Below are 18,994 nucleotides of genomic sequence, written 5' to 3'. Positions count from 1 at the left end.
TTTTCTTCAGTTAGACTTTGTGCTAGTTATTTTGTAAAGTTAAGACCACTGGTCTAGTTTACAGGTTTTTAGACATTTGTACTTTTGAATCAATAAAATTTCCAAAGAATTAGAGGGCTGACATGAAGTTGTCAGTGTTTAATTTCTCAGTGGGGGTCATTAAGGAACAAAAGAAAGAAATGCTCATGTCCTGTTACATTTTTATCATTTTATAAATGAACATTTTAACATCTGAGAGATTGTTGAATAAGACTTTTCCTGTTAGGCAAGAAATGGGGATGGTCCCCTTTTACCCATAAAAATACTCCATGTTCTCTAAGGAAAGAATTACAGTGGAACCTTGGTCCTCAAACTTAATTTGTTCTAGAAAACTGAGAAATGATTTCTTCAAAAAACCAAATCTTTGATTGTCACCTAAGAGGCACATGACTGATCATACAGGTTTCATCATGAAAGAGTTGTTGGGTCAAGAACTGAGACTCAAAATTCTGTTAGACAGCCAAGACATTATTTCTATGAACAACTTGGTTGAGAACTTTGGAGAACTGAGGTTTGACTGTATAAAAATTGCTCAGACTACTCTCTCTGAGAGGATGTCAGGTTTGTTCATCATCCTGACAGCCTCCCAGTGCTCATATAAACTGACTCTGGGTAGAGGGAATAGAATGTGAAGAAGTTTTAAAGAAGGGGATTATTGGCCTACTGAAGATGTATAGCCACTTCTAGAAATGGGGGTTGCCTTCAGTAAAAGGAAGATTAGCTTCTGGTTAGGAAAACAAAAGAGATTTAATACAAGAAACTGATTACATAAGTACTGAATGATGAAAATGAAAGGGGCCAGCCAGCTGACCCAAAGATTAATGAAGCAGCTACCATTTCTAATGCAAGGGGAAAAAGGGATGATGGTGTTATGAGAGTCTAGGAATGAGGGGTCACCACTAGTAGAAGCTGGAACAACCAAGTAGTCACCATGAATCTAGTGAGCAGACATCTTACTAGGATATTGTGTGGTTGGTTCTGGGTCTGTCAGGAGGGAGTGCCCAATTTGTATATGCTCCTGAAAGAAGGAAGAGAGTCCCTTTTCTACAAATCTCTTCTAGTTTTCTACTAATTATTCCCATTGGCAGTACTACAGGAAGCCAGCTGAGAAGAGGATCTGTGAAATGCAGTTAGCAATGTCTCAGCCTTAGCATCACAGAGCAGAGTTTAGAGTGGCTGGCTTAGTTCTGAAAGATGTTGATAAAAAACTGACACAGTATCTCATTTTTCCATTGGTCACTTAAGCAGAAGATTTTATGATCTTCTCTTTGTGCCTTTTTGAGCAAGGGGGAAATAGAGTGAGGTAACTGGGTGAAGAGAGAAATGGAGTGCGTTAGCAGGGTGGAGATAGAAAACTGGAGTGAAGAGAGAGCAGCAAAAGGGCCTTCACTTTTACCCCTTGGTGTGACAAAGATGCTTGAGCTTATTCTGGATCAAGTTCTCTGAGGCCTGAGCCATTTTGTCATTACTTCAATCAAGAGAATAGACCATTGCTCAAAGGAACCCTATCAGCACATTCAATGTATACCAATGGGGATGGGAGCTGGGGAGACGAGAAAAGTTATTTTTTCCTGATAGGAATGTTCCTACTCACCCCTAAAAAGAGAGCCAGCACTTAAACACTTGTCTTAGAGGGGTCATCAGTGTACAGTCTCTTTTTACCACAGAAGTAGTGGCACTCAAGAGAACTGTAATTAAATGCCCCATTAAGTAAGAAGGTTTTTAGTTCTTTTAATTAACTTTTCCACTCTACTTCAATGTGGAAGGAGTTAGAATCTGAAAATGAAAGAAGGAAGGGAAAAGGAAAAGTAGACCATTTCCCCTTCCCATGCCAAGTTCCACACACTGGCCACTGAGTGGCACCACACAGCCTGGTCACTGAACCCAGAAAAAAGGGACATGTGATTTAAAGCAGTTATAAATTGGTTCCATTGATCTATGTGTCTGTTCTTATGCCAGTAGCCAACTGTTTTGATTATTGTGGCCTTGTAATATAGTTTGATATCAGGTTTTGTGATCCCTCCTATTTTGTTCTTTCTCAAGATTGTTGAGGCTCTTTGGAGTCATTTTTGGTTCCAGATAAATTTTTGAAATATTTGTTCTAGATCTGTGAAATATACCATTGGTATTTTCATAGACATTACATTGAATCTATAGATAGCTTTGGGTAGTATGGACATTTTGATTATGTTAATTCTTCCAATCCGTGAACACATTATATACTTCCATTTATTTGTATTTTCCTTAATTTCTTTCTTCAGCATTCTGTAGTTATCTAGGTACAGGTCTTTTACCTCCTTGTTTAAATTTATTCTTAGGTACTTTGTTTTTCTTGTTGATATAGTAAGTGGGGTTTATTTTCTCCTAGTTTCTGTTTCTGATATTTCATTGTTGGTGTACAGCAATGCCTTTGTTTCTGAATGTTGATTTTGTATTCCGCTATTTTGCCAAATAAATTAATGTAACAGAGTAGAGAATCCAGAAATAAATCCATGTCTCTGGTCAATTTATATTTGACAAAGGGGCAGGAGCATAAAGTGAAGTAAAGATAGCCTCTTCAATAAATGGTATTGGGAGATTTGGACAGCTACATGCAAAAAAATTAAAGTAGACCACGAACTTGCACCATACACCAGAATAAACTCAAGATGGATGAGAGACATAAATATGAGCCATGACACTATTAAAGTCTTGGAGGAAGACATAGGCAGTAAAACTTCAGATATCCCATAGCAATATTTTCACCAATAGATCTCCTAGGGTAAGGGAAATAAAGGAAAAAAATAAACAAATGGGACTACATCAAATTAAAAAGCTTCTGCCCAGCTAAAGAAAACATCACCAAAATGAAAAGGGATCCAATTGTATGGGAAAACCTATTTGCCAATGATGCTTCAGACAAGGGTCTGATCTCCAAAATACGTAAAGAATTCATAAGACTAAACACCAGAAAGACGAATTAAAAAATAGGCAAAGGACCTGAACAAACATTTCCCCAAGAAGGACATACAGAGGGACCATAGACATATGAAAGGACACTTAACATCCCTAGCCATGAGTGAGATGCAAATTAAAGCTACAATGAAATACCACCTCATTCCTACCAAAATGGCTATCATCAATAAATCAACAAACAACAAGTGCTGGGAAGGATGTGGAGAAAAAGGGACCCTAGTGCACTGTTGATGGGAATGCAGACTGATGCAGCCACTGTGAAAAACAACATGAAATTTCCTCAAAAAACTAAAATTGAAACTGACTTTTTTTTTATCCAGTGATTCCACTGCTGGGGTTATATTCTAAGAATCCTGAAGCACCAATTCAGACTAACCTATGCATCCTAGTGCTCATAGCAGCATTATTTACAGTAGCCAAGTCCTGGAAATGCCTAATTGTGCATCAGTAAATGAGTTGATAAAAAAAACTGTGGTACATTTACACAACGGAATACTATGAAGCAAAAAGAAAGAAGGAGTTTCTACCCTTCATGACAGCATGGATGGAACTGGAGAGTATTATGCTACGTGAAATAAGCCAGGCAGTGCAAGACAAACACCATATTATCTCACCTATAAGAGCAACCTAATGGACAAAACAAACAAATTAGCAAAATAGAACCAGAGGCATGGGAACAAGAAACAGACTGACATTGATCAGAAGGAATATGGAAGGGGGATAAGGTTGGAAAGAAGGGGAAGGAACTAGTCAAAGAACATGTATGAGTGACCCATGGACATGGGAAAGAGTGTGAGGATTGACTGTGGGTGTAGAGGGTGGGATGAGTTGGGCAGTGGAGAGCAACAGGGGGAAAATTGGGACAACTTTGATAGAACAACACAAAATATTAAAAAATAAAAATATAAAGCAGTTATAAATGGAAGTTCTGGACTCAATGTGACCTCTTGTGAAGGAAGATGAAAGAGATTTGCATATGGGAAGTACTTACTGGAGAAAAATGAAAACTAGTACAAATCTGTGCCCCACTGAGTTCAGAATTTTCAATAAATCAATTAGACACACACACAAAAGAGAATGAAACTTTTCTGAACATCATCTCAGAATAAAAGGCAATCTTTAAATTGGGAAAAAGTAGCTTTCTTTTTCTCAATATTCTTTCTTTTTTTTATTGTTGTCAAGTACAGTTGTCTTCATTTTCCTGCCACCACACTTCCCCTGCCCCCCCCCCCCCCACCTACCACCCTCAATCCTACCCCACTTTGGCTTTGTCCAAGGGCCCTTTATACATGTTCTTCAATGACCCTTCCCTTTCTTCCCCCATTATCCACCTCCTCCCCTCTGGTTACTGCCAGTTTGTTCTTTATTTTAATGTCTGGAGTTGTATTTTGCTTGCTTGTTTGTTTTGAGTGGATCAGAAAACTATGGCATATTTACACAATGGAATACTATGCAGCAGAAAGAAAGAAGGAGCTCCTGCCTTTCATGACAGCATAAACGGAACTGGAGAACAGTATGCTGAGTGAAACAAGCCAGACGGTGAAAAACAAATACCATATGATCTCACCTATAAGTGGAACCTAATCAAAAAAAGTAACTTTCTTAAAACCTCAAAATATTACTCTTATTTTTCTTATTTCTTCATGGTTTGGTCTAGCATGTACCCATGATGTACATAATATTTTTAAAATGATTGTCATAATTTGTTGAAATTTCTGTCAGCCAGGGATTACTAGAACTGACAACTTGAACTTGTTGAAGGAGGAATTCACATGATTGCTACAGCACCCAGCATCCTTTCCCTTATTTCAGCTTTTACTTCTCTGTGGAGAAGGGAGACATGAAAAAGGCAAAATTATATGAGGAATACTGTAGTCTTTAAGTGTAACAGGATGTTATAAAAGAATAATATAACTTTAAAAGCATCTTTAAGGTGAAGAAATATAAAACCACAGGAAAACTATTACAATGTGCCAGAAATGGAATGTATAGTCATCAGTTTACTCATCAGCTTAGAAACTCTTAGAAATAATTCATTTTAATGAAGCATATGGTGTTCTATTTATTGAGAAGCAAATTTTGCTAATATGAAATAATCTCAAATTAAGAGAACCTGTCCTCTTTTCTCATCTATATTTGCCTCAAATTTGAGGCACTTAAAAACTTCTGTATCTCTTAAAAATTACTCTTGCTTATCCTTGTCTGATTGGAGAGCATGTTTCCAGAAAACTGATCCATTTAACTTATATTTCTAATGTCAGAAAATGAAATAAAAGTCATATAATTCACTTCTACCTTGAAAATATGTGAATAAATTTGAATGAACTGCATTATGATAGGTTAGGAGGCTTGGCTTTAGAACCTAAATGCTCTAGTCCTAACCAGCGGAGTGTGTGACTTTGGGCATATTTCATCACTGTTCCAAGGCTGGATTCTCTTACTTGTTATGATTTTTGTGCCTACCTTACTTGGTTGGATGATTATTATGACACATATTTGAAATTGTGTACATACAATACTTAAACTGGCATAAGATAAATCTCAATCTACAGCAGACTAAATGCAAGACAAGTGACACTAAAAATCAGCAATGATATGGCATAAATAACTTCTATTCTCCCATATTAAACACAGTATAAAATAATACTATATAATAAAGTATATTGTATGCTATTATATAATGTTGTAGTATAATATTATAATAGAAGGCACTGTTAAATATACCATTTCCCAGAACTCGCAAACAGAATCCTCATTGCCACCAGAGTGATGATGTGAAGCCATTTCTTCCTCACAAAAAACAACTTGATTTAATGTCTGCTGTCCTTCTTTTCTAAAAGCCATAAAATCACTCTAGATCTCCAACTATATTTCACTCATTTATTCTTTGAAAAATTATTTATTAAGACCCTGTTTTTCGTTAGTCACTGTTCTAGACACTGAGGAAAGATATTTTGAAATTGCCTTGTGGTTTATAAAGTTTTTTGGAACAAATCTCTTAAAAGTCAGAGTCCCAGCCAGAAACAGATTGCATTTCCAAAACAGGGTACAACACAGATTAATGGAGGTGCTATTTATAAGAGGTACAGGCAGGTTGGAGGATAAGCCTGAAGAGATGATGAGGCCTCCTAAGGCTAGCAACAGTGGGAAAAGCTACCAGCCCTATCTCTGAAGAGTCACGTCGAGGAGACATCAGTTAATGGAACCCAGGGAAACTTGTCACCTTGGAAGAGGGCTGCCTGCAGGGCTGTAACTTAAAGTAGAGGACTTTAGTCACTGCTACACCATGGCCAGCAGAGAAGGACTCTCGCTTTCCTTCTGCCCTCTAACCTGTTGCTTTTGTTTCCGATTGACTGAACACAGCTGGGAGCCAGAGGGCTGGAGAGCCATGGGCAGTCACTGGGTGAGCCTCCCAGGGACGGCCCTCCCAGGGCACAGGCAGGATGGTGAAGGCAGAGGTGTGGATCTTGAGGGGCAAACAAGGACTATCCAAAAAATGCTCTCTCTCCTTCTTTTTTGTTTTATATAACAGATGTTAAGTTTTCCTTCTGAATATAGAATAATATATTTTTAAATGTAGAACATTTGGAAAATTGCCTTGTTACTTGAGATCCTGCTTTTCCTAGTCAGGACATGCTCCCAGTTGAAGGCACATGAATTTGTCCAATAAGCTCTCACATGTGAAGTGTCATAAAACTTAAAGTTTATTTACACAGCTGAGACCTCACAAAAATACTGTAGCTTGCCCAAAGACCTCCTGATGTTACCCTGGAACATATTATCTTTCTGCTTGTCATTAATTTCCTTGGCCTGGGAGCTTCCTAATGTGGCATACCCTTGGTCTATTAATTTATTTCCATATTTTTGCACACATATTGTTCTCTATTATGTCCACTAAACAAATTATACTTGTTATTTAAGTCTATCTCTTTTCTTTCTTATTGAATTTATTAGAGTGACATTGGTTAATAAAATTATATTGGTTTCAGGTGTACAATTCTATATAATACATCATCTGTAAATTGCATCATGTGTTCACCCTCTAAAGATTGACTGTAGCTCTGTGATAAAATATCTGTTATTTGTCTACTTTTGTTAGATTTCAAGCAGCCTTTGAGTAAAAACCCTGAAATTCTGCCTACTCCTGTTAGTACAGCTTTTGAAGAACTCAGTACTTGTAAATCTATTGTATGCTGAGGAAATTCTTTTCCTTGGCCTGTGGAATAAAACCCCTGAAAACTGTGGAGGGTTCTCTCTGTAGAACATTTAAAAGGCCAAGTTTCTCCTTCCCCCCACTCTTTTATCTACTCTCAGTTTTACTGCCAACTGCCGCATAATATAGTCAAATTATGTGGTAGAAATTCAACCCTGGTTTCCCGGGTGATGGTACGATGCCACTACTTAGTATTCCTAGTCACATAGCTATCATTTCATTACGCTCTTTATCTATATATATCTTTGTGTTACAGAAGCAGACTTTTCAAATCAGGAATGTATTAAGAGTTTAAATGTACAGAGTGAGAAAACAGGAGCTTCTTGAGCTCAGCAACTATGCAGGGCATTTCTATACCAAGATCTTGAGAAACCTCCATGCAGATGAATGCTTCTCGGATTTGACGATTGTATAGTATAGCTTTTCCAGTTCAATTCTGCAAACTCAGAATTCTTCACATTCTCTTGTATATAATCATATGCCTGATATGATGTACCTTTTCAATTTGGGCCCATTTTAGTAGCTCGAATTCTGGTAAACCAGTAACTACTTTTCCTTTGGGGCTTCTACAACCAGGATATACCCTTAATTTTTGGTAATGTTATAGGGGTTGTTTCTGAAGTGACTTCCAATGATCTACACAAAACAAATGTCATGAACTGCAGTGTCTCTGGCTCAAAATAACCAGGTCTTTGTGATTTAAAGTAGAGATTTCTAGCTTTTTCTAACTACTGGTTGCTAAAATTCTCTGCAATGAATACTTGTCTAATACTTATTTATGTGTGAGGTTTAAACTAACAGTAAAATTGAAGTTAAGAATTTTTGATTGTGTATATTTTTTGTATTGCTTTACTTTTCTTTCTTTTCCTCTTTTTTGATAATAGTGTCATATCTCTTAAGTTCCAGATCTGCCACGTTTTTGCTGTTACATTGGCCAAATTATTTTTCTGATCCTGTGTTCTTTCATGAAAAAAAATGTGAAAATGATCTCACAGACTGTTATGGGAATCAAATCAAACATTTTATGGGGTAGCACTTTTTAAATGTAAAACCCTTTACAAATACATATTATATCTACATTCTTAGTGATAATTGGTTATTTGGGAACACAATTGTTATCCTTTTCTTTCCCAAATAGCTTTGCATTTAATTTCTTGGATTTTTGTATTTTGTTAACCTCTTTTCTCACAATCAGATTGAACTGGCTTAGAAAATTATGATGTTTACTTACCCATATATTCAAATACTAGTTTGAAGAATACAAATTTATATTTAACTGAGCATCCCAAACTATTCATTTTGGTGTCTTTTTTTCCTTTCTAGATCTTAAAAATTGCCAGCCAAGCTGCACTGAATAGCAGACACCCTAAGAGAGCATATTCTTCAACTCTATAATGAAGAAAAGCAGGAGTGTGATGGCAGTGACAGCGGATGATGTAAGTTCCAAAAGGCAGAGACTCCGCCCACTTTTTCTCTGCTCAGTAAAGAAGTCACTCCACAGTTCTATGCACAGGACAGGCAAAGATGACACCACTGCTTTGTCACAAGGTGTTTCTATGACCCAGACATTGCCAGCACTGGGGCCCAGCATTCTGTGAGGTTGCATGAAATGCACTTGGTTTGAGCTTTATGGTTTTCATGCACAAAATCACCAGTCTGTGGCACATGCACACATTTGGTCCCAGAAACTCCTCTTTCCACTGCCCATGTTATTAGTTCCCTTATGACTTGTTTTCATACTGTTATCTAGTACAACTAAACTTTGAGAGTCACCTCCTATGTTTGGATCTTTGACAACTGCTCGTAAGAAGTTTGTGATGTAACATCTTCTAGGTCTTGCCTATTCACGTGTGGTCCTTAGAGCAGCATTACCTGAGTGTTTATTAGAAATGCAGAGTTTCAGCCACACCTGATCATTCTTAACTTCCTTCTGTGTTCCTATGTGGCTGTGGGGACTTCTGGGACATGCAAGTGCAGAGGGAGACTTAGGTGTGCTAGGGGACTCAAGTCCTATCAAACACACTGCTTTGCCATTGCCATCTCTACCCTTTTGTGTTGAGGGACATTGTTAGTGTTCTGTTCTCATTACCTTTCTTTACTTCCCTCTTTTCTGCTCCTTGACCACAAGAGCACTTCTTTACTTCATATTCCATATTCTCAGACAGAAAAAGCTGTGTATAGACATCTGTGCTCTGCTCAGGATATCCAAAGGGAAGCTTCTGGATTTTAGAAATCCTTTCTCTCTCTCTCTCTTTTTTTTAAAGCTTGGGATTATTCCTGAATACCATTTTCACATGTGTGCGCCAAGACTCTATTTTCTGGAAGAATAAAACTAAGCAATGCATTGCATACTCTGGTAATAATCCTGATCCTCCCTGAGGTGCTTCAAGACAGGAGGGTTGTATACAAGCCTGTGCAGAAAAGGAGAGCACATTTAGACTGTTCACCCCACCAGACAGTTATTACTGAGATTTGCATTGTCCAGCACACTAACCACTAGCCACATGTGGTGCTTAAGCACTAGTTTCAGTAGAGATTTGTTATAAGCATAAAACAGATTTTGGATATTGAGTGCATAGTAGTACAGATTTTAAAAGTAAAATATTTTATTACAATTTTTGATATAAATTACATGGCAAAGTGATAATATTTTGGGTGTTCTACAATACGTATAATCTATTATTAAAAGTAATTTCAAAGGTTTCTTTTCTAATGCGTCTACTAGAAAATTTAAAATGACACATTTAACTCCCATTTGTGGCTTTCATTTTGTTTCCAGTGCAGAGTTATGGCCTAGAATGTTTCACTATGCACTTCAGCCTCTTGACTATAGTGCTAAAGATCATACTAAATGTTACGTAGTGTTTATTACCTCAGAACAAAATCAACTTAGCAACCTAGCAACTTCACATTTTACATACTTCACTCTTGAAGGAAGTTTTATCCCATGTGTGAGATATTTTATTAGTTATTTTGCAAACATTTGTTTAGTGATTTAAATATTCACCTGATATTAATTTAGCACCTACTATGTGCCAAACACTGGTTAGGTTCTGGAGATTTAGCAAGAAACGGCATAGAGTCCCTGTTCCTTTGGAGCTTATATTCCAGAGGTAAGGGAAGAAGTAAATAAATAAATTATAAAACAATCCCAGCTATGATAAGAACTGTACAGAAAAATAAACTTGGTTGGAGGCAAAGAATGATTGGATGGTGAGAATAGAGTGTTTATGGGAGGGTAACATGAGAAGATGACATGCAGACAGAGAGGGCTAAGGGCCCTGTGAATATGCAGAAGAACATTTCTGGCAAAGGGAACAGCATATGCAAAGGCCTTCACTGAATGCAGAACACTGTGTGTGGCTCTGTGGGAATACACAAGTGAATAATCATGACTACTGCCTTCATATACTTATAGCACACAAGTGATTTTAATAGGAGGCTTAATTGATGAATGATAAGAATAGTATACATTCAATAATTTGCATTCGAGAACTAAGTTCCAGAGGTGAGGGGTAAATTAAGTGTTATTCAAGTGCTAAACATAAAAATTAACTATGACTAAAGGGTACAGAATCATTTAGAAAGGGGGAGCAGCTGTTCTGGGCTTTGGAAAGGAATTGAAAAGGGGAAAGTGAGTAAAGAGACCAGGAGATATGTGTATAAATTGACAAAGAGACAGGGAGGGAGAGTGGGAGGGCCTAAATTACTCTTATAATTGGTGGTGATTGCCTATGATAAAACCACATTTTTTCAAAGACAAAATTACTTTTATTATCATCTCATGGAGCACGATGACATTTAGTCTTGACGAGGGCCTTAAGTGTCATCTAATGCTCCCAATAATTTCCATTTCTAGTTTCAATAAGGCTCAAACAACCCTGGCCTGTTATCCAAACTGAATGGGCACATAAGCACACTAGAAGTCCTTGGAAATACCTGATCTCATTTGCACACCACGAGTGTAATCACAAGAATTCAAAACTTAGAGCAGGCTCCAAAAATAAACTTAAGTCCACGCTACAAAAGACAACACAAAACAACAAAAGCAACAACAGAGCCTCAACTGCTTAGGCCCCCATGTGCCTCACCTGGACACTCCCGTGGTCCTAACATTAAGGTAAGTTTTGATCTAAGGAGAGGACAAAGAATCCCTATGGCGTTCCCTTCCTTCCTCCTGAGAACTTTTCCTACTGAGCTGCAGGGTTTCACACTAGCTCCTGTTTTGTGACAATCTTTTGGGATGACATTGGCAAAGATATTGATTTTTAAACAAGGATTATCCAAGAACACAAAGATAATCCAAAGCTGGGCATTTTCCCTTGAAGTCATAAAGATATAAGTTCATTTGGGCAGTGTGTACATTTTAAAAATTGTGGTTTCCAAAGGCACCATTCAAATGAATATTCCTTTGCCCCAAATCTTGGATCTGATGAGTGGTGTAGAGACAGCCAGAGTTGCGCTGGTCGCAATAAGAAAATAAGTTCCAGTTCACAGATGCAGCAATCGAGAATTGATGGAACTAAATTTTGCCTTGGAGAATGTTAGTACTGTATAAGTTATGAGTATGAATTAGAGAGCTTTAGGTAATTATGAATAACTCTACATGGGTTAATTAGTGTTTGTAAAACATTGTTAACATTTCTGATATTTAAAATTTGATTACTAAAAAGCTTTCTTTCTATTATGTTCTTTTGTGGTAATGCATTTTCACATTAACTGAGGGCTTTGAAACACATTCCTTTAACTCAAAGAATGACTTTAAACCTGTAAATTCAAGCTTGTTATCAAGTCAGTATGGAGATATTTTATGGTAGGTGTTATTTATTTGTTATAGCCTATAACAAATAAATACCTCTTGGTTTATTTATTACTGTTAAGCCTAGTTGATATTTCCATTTTCTAAAAGGGAGAAATATTCAATATGCTAGGAGACTATGGTTGTTAGTGTTTAACTTAATGACATACCTATTGCTGTTCTCTGGTACAGAATTTCTTGCATAGGAGGTAAAGTATATTCTTAAGACTTTGCTTTCCAACTAAGCAGTACTTTCTTTACAGGTATATTTGGAGCTAGCCTGATTGGTAGTTATAGTTTTGAATTGTAATTTGTTCTTGAGTCTCTGTAGGAAGACTTTGAACATTCTGTCTTTTTAACTGGTCTATAAGTGTTTTGAAAAAGAAACATTTAAGTTTTCACCTCGGCCGCTTATAAGCACCTGCACTGGTTACAGTACATATTTGGCCTACGGTACATTTAATGAAATGACCAGCTGCTAAACGGTGAAACACCGAATACATTCCAGAGTATTTCAAACTCTGGGAAATTCTAGACTGTTTTGTTTTCTTCCTGTTACTGAATTGCGTTTTCACAGAATCTCAGATAAACAGTATTCCAAAATGTTAAGTCAAACACAAGAAAATACAATTATATCCCATTTTAGGTGGGAGAGAGTGGGCCCCCTGAAAATTGTCAGGCCTACTGATGCCCAGATTTCCATCATCGAAATGTCCTGTGTGGATCAGATGAATGTAAACCGCTCGAACACCAGTTTTATGAGAACATTTACTATGCCTTTTTTTTTTTTTGCTGTTGTATCTCTCTTAAGTAGAACAGTGCAACACTATAATAGGTGTACAACAGATATTTGTTAAATGAACACAGTTAAACCCTTAACACTTGAGTTAATTACTCCTTCCAAACCAGGATAGGTATGGATGGAGGAGGCGGGCAGAGAATGTTTGTTTAAACTTGACGCTGTTTAGTGCCAGATTCTCCTAAGTCTCTTTTGAAGGGCTAGTAGAAAGTAGCTGCTTTTTTATAAGCACAGAATGACTTTCAGGTGAAAGACCTTGGCCTAATGGTAGGGCTTCCATGATTCCCTGTTAAGATAAAAGTGGAGCTGCCCTGGCTGGTGTAGCTCAGTGGATTGAGCGCGGGCCTGCGAACCTCACCATCACGGTTCGATTCCCAGTCAGGGCACATGCCTGGGTTGTAGGCCAGTTCCTGGCAGGGGACACACCAGAGGCAACCATACGTTGATATTTCTCTCTCTCTCCTTCCTTTTCCCACTAAAAATAAATAAATAAAATCTTTAAAAAACCCAGCTTATTTTTTAAAAAAAAAGAAAAGTGGAGGGTAACAAATATCTCTTTTAAACTCCAAGTTGCTCTCGGTGGCCATCTGCAGTGCTGTGACACTTTCTGTCTTTGAGCTGGTATGAATGGGGCAATGGGCAGCAGCCTATCTGGGACCCCCACTCCCAACAGTACCAGGAACCATAGTCACCAGAGCTATATGGGAAGAGCAAATAACTCTTATCACTCACTGGTTATAGCAAGTGCTTTTTATCTTCTCACAAGAATTTCATTTCTGTCAGCATCAGGGAAAGTATTGGACGTTGCAGTTCAGCCCAGGACTGAATTCATTATACTCTTCTTTTTCTGATCTCTTGTATAATGTGAGTCATAGAGAAAGAAATCTCAATCTTGAGAAGAACTTTTATTGGAACAAGAATAGCAGTCACCCATAATTTCATAATTATTTCATCCTGCTGTTCTATGATAGAAAATATTTTTTCCTTTGAAACACTAAACTAGAAACTTTAGACTTCAGCCAGGAAAGATTGTTCCTATGTTGTAGAATATCACTGATTTCCTAAATATTTTTAATTAGAAGCTTTCATTTTAGCAAATGAAAAAGAGAAAAAAGAAAAAAGAAAAAGAAATGTTAAAAAGAGAAAGGAGATAAGTCCTTCAATCCACATACCGTTAATGGGAAACATTATCTACAGCTTTAAGATCACTATGAATATATGAATATGCAACTGATATGTTTGTTCTAAAAGTTGTGAATTTTCTTCCACCCCAATTCCTTTATTTCTTTCTATTAAGCTGTTGAGGCCATTGTTAGATTCTGCTCCTGTGATAATGATTCAGGACTTTGTGAGTGACAACTTGATCATTTAGTTTCTTATTTTACTCCACTGTGCCTCATTTTTAACATTTGAATTTTCTTTTTTCCCCTTTCTTCTCTCCCTGTTGTTCCTCTAGAATGTTAAAGATTATTTTGAATGTAGCTTGAGTAAATCCTACAGTTCTACTAACACACTTGGGATTGACCTCTGGAAAGGGAGACGGTGTTGCTCAGGAAACCTGCAGTTACCGCCGCTGTCCCAAAGACAGAGCGAGAGGGCCAGGACTCCTGACGCTGACGGCCTTTCCAGGCCGACCACGCTCCCCTTGACGACACTCCCAAGCATTGCTATTACATCTGTAAGCCAGGAGGGGTGAGTAGCCTGAAAATTACATACCAGTTCTAAGTTTTATTTTCTAATTATTCTGAATACGATTTCCTGTTATTAAAATATTAGCTATCTGTGGGATGACTAAGGCTATTGACATTTTGATAGCTTGTTTCCCTTTGAGTACAAGATGGAGACTTTTAAACAGTGGAGGTGCTTTCTAGCTGTTTAAATTAGAAGGAGGCTGTTGAGAAAGAAGGGAGATACATTTTCACTAATGTCAAGAAAAAGCAAAACTACGGCCTATGACCTTTTATTAAAACAAAGTAACTATTCAGTGTGTGTCAATCTGTTTTAATTTATAAGTAAATATTCTATCAGTTCCAGCCAAGATGGGGTTGTAGGTAGATGCGGTACTCACACCCTCCCACAACCACATGAAAATCACAGCTATACTAAAGAACAACCATCATTCAGAACCACCTGAAATCTAGCTGAACGGAAGTCCTACACTTAAGAACATAAAGAAGAAGCCACATTGACACTGCTAGGGGACATGGAAACACAGAACAGTCTGGTCCCGCACCCACATGTGGCTATAAAACTTGGGTGGGATATCTTGGCTGTGGAGGTCCCCTCTGAGGAGTGAGGGGTCCCTGCCCTACACTAGGCCCCCCAGTTCAGGATTCCAGTGACAGGAAGAGAAGTCCCCAGAACTTCTGGCTGTAAAAAACCAGTGGGGATTGTTGGTGAGTGAGAGACAGAGAGCTTCTGGAATCCCAGGAATTTCTCTGAAAGGGCTTCTGCACAGACTTACTTGGACACACTCCTTCTGAGTCCCAGCACTGGGGCAGCAGCCCGAAAGGCTCTAGGAACTTGTGAGACAAATTGAACTGTGTGGCACTAGAGCAACAGCCGGAAGGACAGCTTTCTCACAGACAGAAGTGCTAGAGGAGGCCTGTGTTCCTTTTCCGAGTCCTTGCCCCATAGAGCCAGCAGGTAGGCACCACATCTGAATCTCCATCAATTTAGCTCACACTGTTTGCCCAGTTCTGGTGATTCTCTGAGACCTGCTTCTCAACTTGTGGGCCCACCTATGTTGTTTCCAGTGGCTCTTCCAAACAAATGTCCTATCTTGGTTCAGGCTTCAGACTTTCCCAAAATCTCTCAAACAAGAACATCTGGCTTTGGTGTGCCCTGTACCTCTTGCTAAATGAACCCAGGCCTGGCACTAGTGGCAACTGGTCTTGGTTTGAGGTTGGCCTCTCCTGGGTATCTGCAAGCCTGGCACAAGTAGCAGCTATGTGCAGATAGCCTTGTAGTTCATGCCAGGTGGCCATGGGCAGAACACAAGTGGCTTGCATGTTCCTAGAGGCTCCAGAGCTAGTAAACCTGGTGGACAGCTTCAGACTATAACAAAGCACCTCCCAACCACCTCTAAAAGTGACACATTCAAGGGGCAGACTCCATTGGCACCAGAGCCCTATATAGCTGATCCTCTAAAGTGTCCACAGGCAGTATTTGCAGCTAATCAGGCTGGGGGTAATGCTCTCCCGTTGATGTGCTAACAGCAATCAAGGCTCAACTACAATAGGAGGGTGTACACAGCATATGGTGGGGGTGGGGGTGCTCACCTGGAGTGAGTGAGTGGGGAGGCTGTGCCACTAGACCCTGCGGAACACCTACTATATCAGGCCACTCTACTAAGCCCAGGAGACATAGCATCTCTACCTAATGCATAGAAACAAACACAGAGAGCCTTCCAAAATGAGGACACAAAGAAACATGTCACAAATGAATGAACAGAACAAAACTCCAGAAAAAGAACTAAGCAAAATGGAGACCAACAATCTACTAGGTACCACATTTAAAATACTGATTGAAAGGATGCTCAGTGAACTTAGGCAGGGACTAGATGAACCTAGAGAGAACTTCAACAGAATAAAAAAGGACATGGAAACCATAAAAAAAGAACTATTTAGAAATGAAGAATACACTAACTGAAGTGAAGAATAATTTACTGGGAATCAACAGTATAGTAGATGAAGTTGAGAATCAAAGCAGCAGTTTGAAATATAACAAAGAAAAAGAACCCCAATTAGAACAGGAAGAAAAAAAAAGAATACGAAAACATGAGGATAGTCTAAGGAGCCTCTAGGACAACTTTAAGCACACCCATAATCACATCATGTGGGTACTGCAAGGAGAAGAGAGAGAGTAAGAAATCCTATTTGAAAAAATGATGACAGAAAACTTCCCTAACCTGGTAAAGGAGATAGACATACAAGACCAGGAAGTACAGAGTCCCAGACAAGATGAACCCAAAGAGGCCCACACCAAGATACATCATAATTAAAATGCAAAAGGGTAAAGACAAAGAGAAGACCTTAAAGCAGCAAGAGAAAAGCTGGTAGTTACCTACAAGGGAGTTCGCAGAAAACTGTCAGCTGATTTTTCAACAGAATCTTTGCAGGTCAGAAGGGACTGGTTAGACATGTTCAAAGTAATGAAAAGCAGAGACCTACAGCTAAGATTGCTCTACCCAGCAAAGCTGTCATTTAGAATTGGAGAGCAGGTAAAGAGCTTCCCAGACAAGACAAAACTAAAGGAGCTCATCACCACCAAACCAGCATTATGTGAAATGTTAAAGGGTCTTCTTTAAGAAGGAGAAGATGGTGATAAAAAATATGAACAATAAAATGTCAATAAATACATATCTATCAACAATTGAATCTAAAAAACAAAATAATCAACCAAGCAGAATACAAACAGGCTCATAGGTACAGAAAACATTTTGACATTTGTCAGAATGAAGGAGGATTAGAGGGATGGATGAAAAGTTTGCAGGGATTAAGAAGTACAAATTGGTAGTAACAGAATAATCATGAGGATGTAAAGTACAGCATAGGGAATATAGTCAATAACATTCGAATAACTATATATGGTATCAGATGGGTATGAAATTAATCAGGATGATCACTTTGTAAGTTATATGACATCTAATCACTGGGGCAGTTGAAACCTCCAGCATCTGAGGCTATAATAAACATTTAACAAAGTCAAAGCCTACTTAGATTAAAATGAAACTTCACACTAATGGCAAGTTTGCCTTAGTTTCTCTTATTTGATGCATCATATTGGGCTTAAAACATGTGGAACGCTTCGTGAGTTTGCATGTCATCCTTGCACAGGGCCATGCCTGTATTCTCTGTATCATTCTAATTTCTAGTATATGTGCTGCCAAAGTGAGTGCTGTGTTGGGCTTTTGACTAGAAAATTATAAGGCATGCTAAAAGGCAAGAAAAAAGTGCAGTCTAGGAATAACCCAAGCAGCAGAGTAAGACCCAGATGTGACAGAGATGTTGGAATTATCACAAAAGGGATTTAAAATGACTAATTTATGTAATAAGGGCTCTAATGGGAAAGTAAACAACAATCAAGAAGAGATGATTAGTGTAAAGTGGAGAGATGGGCACTCTAAGTCAAAATTAAAAGGAAGTGCTAGAAATCAAAACTCTGTAACAGAAACGAAGAATGCCTTTGATGAGCTCATTACTGGACCGGGTAAGGCTGAGGAAAGAATCACTGAGATTGCAGTTAGGTGAATAGGAACTTCCCAAACTGAAAGTAAAGGGAAAAGAAACCCCAAAGCCTAAAACAGATAAAGAAATGTCCAAGAATCATGTGACAAGTACAAAAGGTGAAGCATGCATATTTAGAATAACGGAGGTAAATAGAAAATGGATCAGAAGTAAATATGAAGTAATGGCTGAGAACTTTCCAAAGTCAATGACAGAGATTGAAGCTTAGAGAATACCAATAAAGATAAATACTAAAGTGTCTGTACTTAGGCATATCATATTCAAACTCCAGAAACTCAAAAAAAACAAAGTTAAAATCATGAAGAAGCCAAAGAGTAAAAACCATGCATAGAAAGGAGCAAGGATAAGAATTGTAGCAAAGTTCTTGTTTGAAATTATGAAAGCAAGAAGAGAGTGGAGTCAATTATTTAAAGTATTGAAAGAAATGCCCCCACCCCAATCAACCCATAAATCTATAACCAGCAAAATTATTCTTCAAAGGTGAAGGGAGAATAAACACTTTTTTAAAAACAGATTTTACTTATTTATTTTCAGAGGGGGAAAGGGAGGGAGAAAGAGAGGGAGAGAAACGTCAGTGTGTGGTTGCCTCTCACGTGCCTCCCAGTGGGGACCTGGTCCACAATGCAGGCATGTGCCCTAGACTGGGAATTGAACCAATGACCCTTTGGTTCCCAGGCCAGTGCTGAATCTGCTGAGCCACACCAGGGCAGAATAAACACTTTTTCATACAGATGAAACTTAAGGGAATTCATTATCAACACTCCTGCCCTGAAAGAAATGATAATAGAAGTTTTTTTTGCTAGAAGGAAAATTATATAGGGCATAAATGTGGATCTATATAAAGAAAAAATAGTAAGAAAAGAAATAAATGAGGATAAAATACCATTAATTTTCTTAAGTAATCTTTCTTTGCTATATAAAACATAACCTGATAAAATACT

The 18,994-nt window shown here is 38.1% G+C and overlaps 1 protein-coding gene and 1 non-coding gene across 2 annotated transcripts in view; one reads left to right on the top strand and one right to left on the bottom strand.

Annotated features, from left to right (window-relative positions):
- LOC118984942 (cAMP-specific 3',5'-cyclic phosphodiesterase 4B-like) overlaps positions 1-18,994 on the top strand; it is a 113,067-nt gene that overhangs the window by 89,500 nt on the left and 4,573 nt on the right. The window contains exons 2-3 of the mRNA XM_037043165.1: positions 8,531-8,643; positions 14,261-14,496. Coding sequence (XP_036899060.1) covers positions 8,602-8,643; positions 14,261-14,496 — 278 coding nt within the window. The 5' untranslated portion in view covers positions 8,531-8,601. The remainder of the gene's footprint in view (positions 1-8,530; positions 8,644-14,260; positions 14,497-18,994) is intronic.
- LOC118985726 (U6 spliceosomal RNA) lies at positions 17,598-17,704 on the bottom strand. The gene has a single exon (XR_005066182.1). It is a non-coding gene; the product is annotated as a U6 spliceosomal RNA (small nuclear RNA).

This window comes from Sturnira hondurensis, unplaced genomic scaffold, assembly GCF_014824575.4.
Source record: "Sturnira hondurensis isolate 20B ecotype Veracruz unplaced genomic scaffold, ASM1482457v3 Scaffold0000648, whole genome shotgun sequence".
Taxonomy (NCBI): Eukaryota; Metazoa; Chordata; class Mammalia; order Chiroptera; family Phyllostomidae; genus Sturnira; species Sturnira hondurensis.
The sequence above is the reverse complement of the archived record's forward strand: the minus strand, read 5'-3'. Positions and strand labels throughout refer to the sequence as shown.